The 10,574-nt window shown below is 51.4% G+C and overlaps 1 protein-coding gene across 2 annotated transcripts in view; it reads right to left on the bottom strand.

Annotated features, from left to right (window-relative positions):
- Positions 1–6,344: 6,344 nt before the first annotated feature.
- Positions 6,345–10,574, bottom strand: part of HSPA12A (heat shock protein family A (Hsp70) member 12A) — a 138,250-nt gene continuing 134,020 nt past the window's right edge. For both annotated transcript variants that reach the window (XM_088019824.1, XM_028121772.2), the window contains 2 exons: positions 7,883–7,986; positions 6,345–6,982 (listed from right to left, as the gene is read on the bottom strand). In XM_088019824.1, coding sequence (XP_087875950.1) covers positions 6,345–6,982; positions 7,883–7,986 — 742 coding nt within the window. The remainder of the gene's footprint in view (positions 6,983–7,882; positions 7,987–10,574) is intronic.

Raw genomic sequence — 10,574 nt, 5'->3', positions numbered from 1 at the left:
GATTCCGCTGGCTGTTAACGAAGGGAAGAGGGAATGAAATGATCTCATCCAACGTCCCTGTCTCAAAACTCACTGTGTGTGTTAGAGCTCTTGGGAGTAGAATGACCCTGTCCAGGGGGTTGGGACAGAGAGGCAGCACCACCATCCTCACACAGAACCAGAAGACACTGTTGGCGTCAGTTATAAAAACAAGAGGTGTTCACCTTTTCGATGAACTTAGATACAGGTGTGCAGACAGATGCCCATCCACAAGCGTCTCCCCTCCTGGGACCTCCTCCGTCCACCCAACCTTCCAGCCAGCGAGCCAGCCCGCCCGCCATCGTGAACTGTACACACACCGTGGCCAACAACTGTGATGAGGTTAGGAATATAAAGATGAGTGGGACCCAGAAGAGAAGCCCCCCTGTGAAGCCCCTAACCCTCAGAAGAAGGAAGAGATGAAGCACTCCCACCCCCAGAGCCTTTCTTTCTCCCGGGCAAAAGGTTGCCCTGGGGATGTCTGCTGCCCCCACCCCCACCCCCACCACCGTCAGGACAACGGGCAGTGTCTGGAGACATTTTTGGGTGTCACAACGGGGGGATAGGGTGCTATCTAATGAATTAGAGGCCAAGGATGCTGCTAAACATCCTACAAGACACAGGGCAGCCCCACAAGGAAGAATTAGAATAGTTCTGGCTGGAAGGGCTCAGAAGTCCCCAAAGGTGGGCATGGAGTCCAAGATGGGTGAGCAGGGGTGGTGGTGGGGGGTGGATCACCTGACATCGGGTTTATGCGGCTGCTGCATCCCCAGCCAGACCCCTTCCCCCTTCCAGGATGGCTTCTGGTCCCCCCTCAAAGAGCCAGGTCCCGCATTGGGGCATCTGTTGATGCTGCTGCCAAGCCAGTTCATCTCTCAAAGTGAGGCCTTGGGGGCCACGACGGGTGGTCTCAGGGGTGGCGGGGAGGGCCATGGTCCGCTTTCAGTCAGCAGTGCTGGGAACTGTAAACACGGCTCACACACAGCACTCACTCCGATGCAGCTGTCGCGGGACGCACTCCTGTTCAATCCTCCCCTCCCTAAGGGTTAGTTCCCGTTTGAGTCCCCCATTTATAGATGAGAAAAAGAAGGCACGGAGAGGCTAACTTGTTTAAGGGTTCTCCCATCCAAGGAGGTAATGGACGGACGACATCTAATTCTGAGGGCAGCATTATGTTATCCAAAGGCGTGGCCCTGGGGAGGGGCTCAGTCCGGTGAGGGTGGGTGGCAGCCTGGGCAGCGGCCTGGACGAGGTGAAATCCGAGGGGAGGAGCGTGGAGAGGATTTGTGCTGGAGATGGGGGCCCGGAGGGGTCGGTAAGCTCTGCCACAGCCCCCGCCCCACCCCCCCACCCCCGCCTGCTGTCCTGGGGCAGCCGCACTCCCGCGTCCTCACCTGGGCCCGCCTGCCGGGATCTCTGCTACCCGACCTCCAGCCCTCCAGATCTGCCTGCCTCCGCCCGGGTTCCTGGCCTTTGTGCGCTCACCCCGCCGCGGGAGGGAAGGGGAGGGGGCGGGGGGTTGGGAGGAGGGAGGGGAGGGGAGGGGGCCCGGACCCGCCCCGTTGCCCCTCCGCCTCGCTCCCCCTCCCTCACTGGACGGGAGCCCGCCCCGCGGGCCAGGGGGTTTGGGGCAACCCGAGTCCATGTGGGGGCCCTTCCCCCTGCTGCCCGCTCAGCATCAGCCGCAGGCGTGAAGTTCAGGGGTTTGCCCAACCAATACTAGGCATCTGAAGCTGTTCTCCGTACATGGTCTCCCCCGACTTGGCCCCTCTGGGTTTTGGAACTGGGGGGAGCGCTACGAGAGAGGATCTAGGTCAAAGCCGCCTTTTCTGCTGTCGACCCTGGGGCGGGGGAGGGGAGGTAAGAGGGTTGGCAGCCGGCCTTCCTCCCGGATTCAGGGTGGTGTGAGGGGCTGGCAGGGGGATGGCAAGCAGCCTGGGAGGGAAGGAGAGGCCTGTGTGGGTGGTGACTTCCCTTCACACCCCTGCCCCCCCCCCCAGCCCTCTGTCTTCAGATGGCGGAGACAGGGAGGGGGACGGAAAGGGGGCAATGAGCCAAAATGAAGAGGGAGGTGCCAGGGAGGTGGAGCCAGACTATTTTCTAACCATCCTCATTTTATGGGAGCTACAGGGGGCCTGAGGCTTCATCTCCCTGGACTGAAACCAGGATGCCCACTGAGTGACCCCGACAGCAGGAATGAGGGCTTTTCCAGACCGCTAGTCCCAGTGGGGCCCTGTACTCCAAACAGCTGAAACCTGATCACCCCAGGGCACTACTTTCCAACAGATTTGTTTGTGTCACTGCCTCTCCCAGCCTTACCTGCCTCTACTTCCTGGGAGCTGAAATTCAGATGAAGGCTGGTGAAGCTACCCACTTAGGAAGAACCCCTTTGAGCCAGCCCCCTTCAGTGTCCTTAGGACTCCACTATAGACTCTCCGGAAGCTTCTAAAGCCAGCTCTGGAGGGTGACCCAGGCATAGAGCCTGGAATAAACTCAAGATGAAGCAGCCAGCCGGCCATGCCTGCTAGGATGGGAGGGCTAGGCACCAGGCCTCGGCCCTTCTGCTTTGTCTTCAACCACCTGCATTTGGGTGCGGTGCAGCAGCCACCCCGGCTCCTCTGCCTTCTGTCTGCCTAGACCACTTTCTGTAGCTTGGAGGGAAAAGGGGCTCAGGAACATGGATGGAGCCGTGGGTCCCAGCAAACAAAGGAGCCAGTCTTGTTGGAATGAAAGTGACTTTAAAAAAGCTTGCAACATTTGAGAAAAGACCTGAAACTCAATCTCCATCTGAGTGAGATGGGGCAGAGGGGGAAGTCAGCAATGATGCATCTATAATTCCATTCACAAAATCATAGTGCAAAAAAAAAAGTTTGGGCCACACGAGATCCAGTTTTTGCTTTATTAGACGTCTGTGAAGACAGAGTTTGCAGGTACAATCTCGTCAAGTTGTGAACAGCTGTGAAGTTCTGTGGAGTGTGACTTTATCTTGTAGTGAACAAGACCCCAATGGCTGATATTTTAGAATAAAGTTCCATGTTCCAAGCAGATGAGAAGTGTGACGTAATGGACAACACCTTTTACACGAGTCATCCACTTAGTCATTTCCCAGCATAAATATGCAGCTTACTCACAGCTACTTCAACTCTACAATGTGAAATTTGATCTTCGACTAATAATGCATTTGGACTCCTGTTTATATTGGCGCATGCGATTCTTTGCCACCCTGGCAATTAACCAGACCTAGACTCTAAAAGCTAAACTTGATCTAAATAACATCCGAGGGGGCGGGCAGGCTCTGCAACCTGGACTTACTCAATCTTCCACTCTGCGTGAGTGCCTGTACGCGTTCCTTCTCTCCTGTCTGTCCGTGACTTGTCTGTCATTCAGCACTTACTAATGTCTGCTGTGTACAGAGAGGGCAGTTAGAAGGCCGATCCTTTGACAGGTCTGCTTCCAAAACATGAACATCAGATAATACTCCAGGGACAGCTGAGTAATGGTCAAGACAACAGGCCTTTTAGAAACTTTCTAAGATTAGAAAATGTGTCCACGTGTATTTATCCAGTGTTCTCATTCTAGAGTATTTCCGGGGACAGGAGGGAGAGGAGGGATGGATTGGGGGCTTCCCTTTAAGAAGCTCGACTACTGGGGCTGCATTTCTGGGGCCAGAAGAAAGTCCGGTAAAGTTATCACCCCTCTCCATCACCTGCTTGCCAACAGCACAGAGTTCAACCAACTCGCTAAAGAGAAATCAGACAAGGAGACAGCCTCAGTGCAAGGTGGGAAAGGTCTTACATAAGCCAAAAAAAAAAAAAAAAAATAGACTTCACTAAATTACTCGCACTTAGACTTAATCAAGTGGAACAGCTGGATTTGTGCCCCTACTTGATTCCTTCCTGGAACCCTGTTGTGCAGACAACACGGCACATGGGGACCACGTCTGGCTGTCAGAGTGACCCAGCTCTGCCCCACAAGAAGCTGACAACCCTGCAGGGACGCAGAGGGTTTTCGTAGGTCATCCTGCACAGTCACGTGGCGTACAGAACCAGAATGTTCAGCTCTCAAAGACTGGGCAGGAGAATCGATACATGATTATGCTCCTTTCAATATAAACTGTGAGCCTCTGGCAGGGATGTGAGTGAAGCAAGGTCTGACAAAGCTGTTGATCCGGCTGTTGTCCCTTTTTTTTTTTTTCCAGAGTATTCAGAGCCTCTGCACCTCTGACTCTTGCTCAGTCTCGCATACACAGTCCATAAGCTTAGTATCGGGTACAAATCGATAAGTAAGCGCAATTAAAAAACGAAGCCATGGGAAATTAAAGGCAGCAATGTCATCAACAAAATTCAAAGAGCATTTTCCTTTTTTTTTTAACAAAGCACATTGTAGAAATAAAGATTCTGTACAATATTCTAATATCGTATGTACATAAAATTATATTACTTATAACTAAATTGAGAAGTCTTATTTGCAGAGTATGGCTGGCAACACCAAAGAAAGACCCAGAACATTTAGCTTTTGAAGCAGAGCAGGCAGCAAGAGAACCCTAGCAAACACACCTCTGTGCCTGGACGCGCAATCCGGCTACAAAGTTAAGTCGCGTGACTAGCGTTCTCTTGGTCAGCGGTTTGTTCGTGTTTCACATTCTAGCAGGGAATTCTGCAGTAGGCGGTGTGGAAAGACATGTTCAAATGAAACTGGAAATGCTATTTCGAATCTGCATATTGGCTACGGTAATGGGTTTGTGAATCCAGCTTGCCTTCGAAGTGAGTCCCTTAGCTCATCCTCCCTTCGTTTGTTATGCATGCCTCCAGGGATTTCAGATAGGCATGAGTTCCAGCAGAGGCACCAGTTGGTTCCTCCTCTGTTCTTAGGGTCCCTTTCTTCTGACCTTCCTTCTTGGCAGGCCATTCCTGTGAGGGCTAAAAGCGCCACCCCCAAGCCAGGTGGAGCCCCAGCCCCCTTCACAAAGGGCAGGGTGTGGGACCCCAGTTCTTCGCTTGAAAATCCCTCTGCCCAAGGGGGAGACTACAGGCGCTGGTGTGTGCTTCAGCTTCCAACAAAACCTCAAGTTAGGAGTTCTCAGATTCCCGTGGACCCGCAGTCCCCTGTGGTGTCTACTGAAAACGCAAATGCCGGTCCCCTCCTCCCCCACCAAGACCCAAATTCAATTTGTAAAAGGAAGAGGATCCAGAAACCTGCTTTTAAGAGGCACCCAGGCAGTTCTCACCAGGGGATCCACAGATCAGCTTTGAACCGACCTGGCTGAATTCATTAAGTACAAATCTATGAATCCCTTTTAGCTACGCCTAAAAAACTGAAGATTTTAGTGAAACATTTCATAGTACAGATTCTCTACCCATGTATCACCAGTGTATTCTTCTTGAAATGTGGGAATGCGGGGCCAAAACCCTTTGGGAGACGAGGGGGAGGAGGGAGTTAATTTATAACAATGGACGCTTGTCGAGGTGAGGGGCTGTTCCAGACTCCCGGGCTTGGTGATGTGAACAAGGCAAACTGCAAGCCCATTTCCTCACACAGAAGCCTACTAAGGTTTAACTTGAGTTATTTTATGAATTCAGAAATCAGGATCCGGCACCCGGGGAATGATGTCCCAGCATATGATTTGGGATAAGTCAGCAGCGCCTAAATACCCACTTCGCTCGAAGCCAGCTTTCACCTGCTTAAAAGGGAGGGCATCAGCTCTCCCACTCACTCGAATCCTAGTAGATTAGCTCAGGCGATAGTTACTCCTCACTGAACCTAATCAGAATTGAAATTATGAGAACCTAAAATAGTGCCCAGCGTGGGCAGGCCTCTCCCACCAGCTGCACATGCTCCCAGCTCCCACTGAATCACCGCTTTTAATCACATGATGATGAAAAGAAATTAACTGCAGATGGACAGCATTTTATATTGACTGCCATCCAAAAAAACATAAAAAGAGAAGTCTCAAACAGATTAGGGCATCCTAACAGAGATCCGTTCAAAGCAAGCTGAATCGCCGCTGCAGGAACGGACTGACTCCCTTGTCGGGTGGCTGTCTCACCACTGGGCACCTATGAAAACTAGCTGCTCTTCCAGGATCCTCAGATTTCTTATTCCCAAACCTCAATCTCCATTTCCGACAGTTTTTTTCTGATTCCAGTGTGCCCTCAAAAATCCCTAATTATTTCTAGCCCTAGTCGTTCCCATCTTCCCTGCTGAAATTCAGGTGGGCAATGCTGAGGGTCAAGGACAGAGAAAGAACAGTCAGGGTTGAGGTCAGCAGATGCAGGGGAACAGAGTCCAGGGGTGGGGCGGGGGTCGCAGGCAGCGGGGCGGGCCTGTTAGTAATTTAAGAAGTCAATCCCAACCTTGACGCTCTTCGAGGTGGCTATGTCGACAGCCGTGGCCTTGATCTCTGTGTCCCCGAACTGCATGAGGGTCTGGATCTCCCTCCGGGCGGGCACGGCTGTGCTGCTGGTCCCTGTAAGATCCAGGCGGAGCGTGCCGCACTTCTTCACCCCCGGGTCGGTGATGAAGCTCACCTCGTCATGCTCACAGCTGTAGATGTTGATGACGATGACCAGCTGGGAAGGCTTGGCCGGGGTGTAGCTACGCTTGACCAGCTCCCCCAGGGCCACCGACTGGTCGGCGGAGATGAACTTATCGAAGACGTCGGTGCACCAGCGAGTTCCGTCCTTCACCAGCAGCTTCTCGGGTGGGTGCTTGCCCTCCACGTAGCGGTTCAGCACGCCCACCCCGTATGTGAGCGGCGACCGGCGCACCTTGATGACCGCGGGGTCCAGGCCGAAGAGGACGGCGCCCTTGAGGATGGTGAGGCCCACGTCCTGGGGGATGATGATGCGGCACGTGTCGCCGAAGGCAGCCTGTACCGCTTGCTGCAGGAGGGGCGCCTCTGCAAAGCCTCCCACCAGGAAGAGGAACTTGACAGTGGACACCTCGGGCTTCTGAAACAGGTCCCCTGAAAACGAAGAGGAAGGGACAGCGTTCTGTCACCAAAAGCCAGCCGCCAAGGGGGACTGGTGGCCTTGAGAACGTGGGGAACAGACATGGCTGAGTTGGTTGGGCAGAATTTTTGTAGAGCTGGTCTTTAAAAGAAAGGGGTTTGCACGCCAGTATGCTCAGGAATAAAAACCAAAGCGGCTGGTAAGTAGACACTCATTTTTACAGCTAGATGGTGTTGGTTTTAAGTAGTAATTTGTTAGGCGTAAATGAAGACTGCTAACGTTCTCCAAGCCTGTGGTCCTGTTAAGTCAGTCAAGGCAGGCTGTTCTAAAAACTGTCCTTTGGTTTTCAAAGGGGTTCTGATTTGGTAGGTGTGGGGGTGGGAAGTGGATGGGGGGCCGGGATCCTGAGAAAGGTCCCCAGTGAGTCTACCACGTGTCCCCAGTGAGGGCCACGGAGGTAGCACAGTAACTGCATGGCCGGATTCTGTTTGCCCCCTCACAGGAGACCTTTCTTTGGTCCACATAACTCTCCCTCCTCCCCAGCAGAGATTATGGCTCCTACTGCATCCTGATAAAGCAAAGACGATACATTCCCTAGGCCCTGTCACTCCAGGAGAATATTGCTGCAGAGCTCCCAGCATCCTGACTTTTGGAGTCAAACTCAAGGCCCAGGTGAAGACAGGCTCTGGGCTGCTTTATAGTACCTGAGGGCAAGGATCTGGAGAGCCTATGCCCAGAAAGCTCCCCCATACATGCCCAGGCCCGTCTGCTCCTGCCCAGGCCCCAACCTGTGGCTCCCAGCCCCAGACCCCCTGCCAACCTGACTTCACACACACTAGCTAGTGATGCTAGAAAAGTCAGTCCCCATTCCTGGCTCTGCCCTACTGAGTGGCCGAGCCCTGGCTGATACTTACGGAGATGTTCAATGATGCTGTCAATGGTTGGCTTAAAAAGAGCATTCATGGCATCTGGACTCATCCTCAGCATCCCTTGTGAGGACCACTTCACAAAATCCACGCTGTGGGGGTGTGGCACAGAGAGAAATAAGCAGTGACTGTGTGAACGGTACCCAGTCTATGTGCACAGAGATGGGCCCTGTCGGAAGAGCTGTCACACGGGAGGGAGCAGAAGGGTTCGAAAGTCCTTGGAAATATCCTCAACTGCCAGAACCTGGACCCTTAGGGGCTCAAAAGCTAAGACACAGCCTCTTCTGTTTCTCTTTGCTTTGGGGTGTGGCCCTTGGGATGGTGGAAGCCGAAGTCTAGTGCAAAATATAGGGCAAGAATTAAAGGGATCTTTCTCGTTTGAATGACATTTTTTAATGGCACAATAGTCCAATTCGAGTCCATTAAAGGCTCGTGTGACGTGACCACTGTGCTGCTGCATAAGGCTACAAGCCTGGGTGCTCAGGTGCACTTCCTTCAGCCCTCCAGGCACCTGTCCCACGACCTTGTCGAGCCTAAGCCTACCAGGATGCCCCCTTCTCTGTCAAAGGCGCAGAACGTCCAAAGCAATGGCATGGAACAGAAAGAGCACTGGACAGGGAGTCAGGATCACGAGGCTCCAGGATGGCCTCCACCACTGAGAGGCTGCGGGACTTTGGGGCAAGTTGGGCTGCATTTTCTCTGAGCCCCAGTCTCTTGTCTGGAAATCAAGGATAGTACAACTTGTCTTACCCTCCCTCGCAGGGGTTGTTGTGAAGATGAAGTTACATACCACGTCTGTGAAAACACTTTGGAAACTTTCTGGCACTAAAGGAGCGCCAGGGACTGTTTACTGCAGCACGTACCCCACCCATTCTCAAGTTCAAAGAGGCCAAGCGAATGGTGTCTCTGTCCCTGAAGCAAAGCACACACCAGCTGCTTCCTAGCATCACATTCTAGATGCTGCCAGGGCTCCCCGGCCAGGCAGTCTTTCTGTGGCCTTGGCCAAAGGACAATGTGGGATGGTGTGGAATGACCCGGTGGCTGGCTGTGGCCAGTCTCTCCAGAAGGAGAGCGGACCGGCCCCAGAACTGTGTGAGCAGGACTTGGGGTTCAACTCGGAGCAAGCACCTCTGGAGGGGGGCTGGTGGACAGACAGAACATGAGCCTGGTAAGAATCTGGCCACGACCCTGCTCCAAGGGCAAGAAGAGCTAAAATCATATCTATTTTGTTTCCCTTAAACAGAACCCACGCTTTTTAGAGAAATGGTTGATTGCAGGTCTGGGATGGGGAATATACAAAACGAGCCAGGAGCATCTTCTTTAACCAGAAGTCAGACCAAAACGTCGTATCAATGGGACTCAGGAGCCAATCTGAAGAGGCTCCTACTGGCCAAGATGGGGCATTTTGACTCTAAATCAGGATACAGCCGCCATGGTTTAAAATACATTGAATATGCCTATATCCATGAAGTCTTAATGATACTCCCCTTGAGTCCCCACAAAAGAAAAAAAAATGCATTTGTCACTTAGGAGAATGCCAGGAAATCAACAATATTTTTTTACAAAAAATTTATAAATGAAAGAACCAAGCATTTGTCATGTCTTTCCTATATGAACTGTACTTCAGGGCAACCAAACCACTGAGGAGAAGAGTTTCTCTCTCCAGAAGCATGCTAGCTAACAAATGCAGAAGGAGTGAGAGACTGAGGGGCCACTCCTTAGCATAACGGACCTAGGCAACAACCCTCCAAGGCTGCTAGCATCTCAAAAGAAGCAACCAGCAAACAGCACGTGCTCCCTGACATGAAGCAAGGGGGAAATACTACCCGCCCCCCGCCCATGTAGTAGGCTTGCCAAAAACTTAAACTTGACTCTGACCAAATCTCCAGCTCAATCTGCCAATTTGTAAGAAAATACCAGGGGGCCGAACATGTTACGTGGGCGTGCAATGAGCAAAAACGCCAGACTGGAAGAAACACTATGGGGCAATCAGCTTTATCATCTCATAAACCATAAGGAAAAACACAAGAGGGGGGACCTATATATTAAGTGGGACGTAGGGGCAGAGGCAGATCAGAAAATTGCTGTGTATAGCCATCTTTTGGATATTAATGCAAACTGAAAAAAATTACAAGACAATGGGAGAAATTTTAATGTTAACTGGGTATTGAGGACATTGAAGAATGACTCATTTTAAGTGTGATCGTGATAACAGTGTCAGGGTTATGATTTTAAATTTATCCCCCTTAAAGATACATACTGACATATTTATGGATTAGATGATGATCAGATTTGCTTTAAAATGCTTGGGGGAGGTTACGCGAGGATTTAGGTTGGCCAGGAACTGACAGTTGTTGAAGCTGAATAATGAAGTTCATTTTGCCCAGGAAATGTTTGAAATTTTCCACTCTAAAAAGACTTTGAGAAACCTATGATTTTTGTCTATTAATTTTGTAATTCAGCTTTAAAACAGCTTCCAAATGTTCATTTTGCAACAAGCTGAACTACAAACACTTGCCTGCAGCCAAGAGACTCAGACTAGCAGGAAACCCAGAATCCCACGGGATTCATTCAACAAATATCTACTGAGCACCTGCTATGTCTGTACCAGAATCTGTTGTAGATACTGGTACAAAACACACAAAATTCCCTGCTCTCACAAAGCTTATAATTATTAGTA

This window comes from Eumetopias jubatus, unplaced genomic scaffold (assembly GCF_037043125.1).
Source record: "Eumetopias jubatus isolate StellerSeaLion01/CBP00866 unplaced genomic scaffold, mEumJub1_p1.0 scaffold_17, whole genome shotgun sequence".
Taxonomy (NCBI): domain Eukaryota; kingdom Metazoa; phylum Chordata; class Mammalia; order Carnivora; family Otariidae; genus Eumetopias; species Eumetopias jubatus.
The sequence above is the reverse complement of the archived record's forward strand: the minus strand, read 5'-3'. Positions and strand labels throughout refer to the sequence as shown.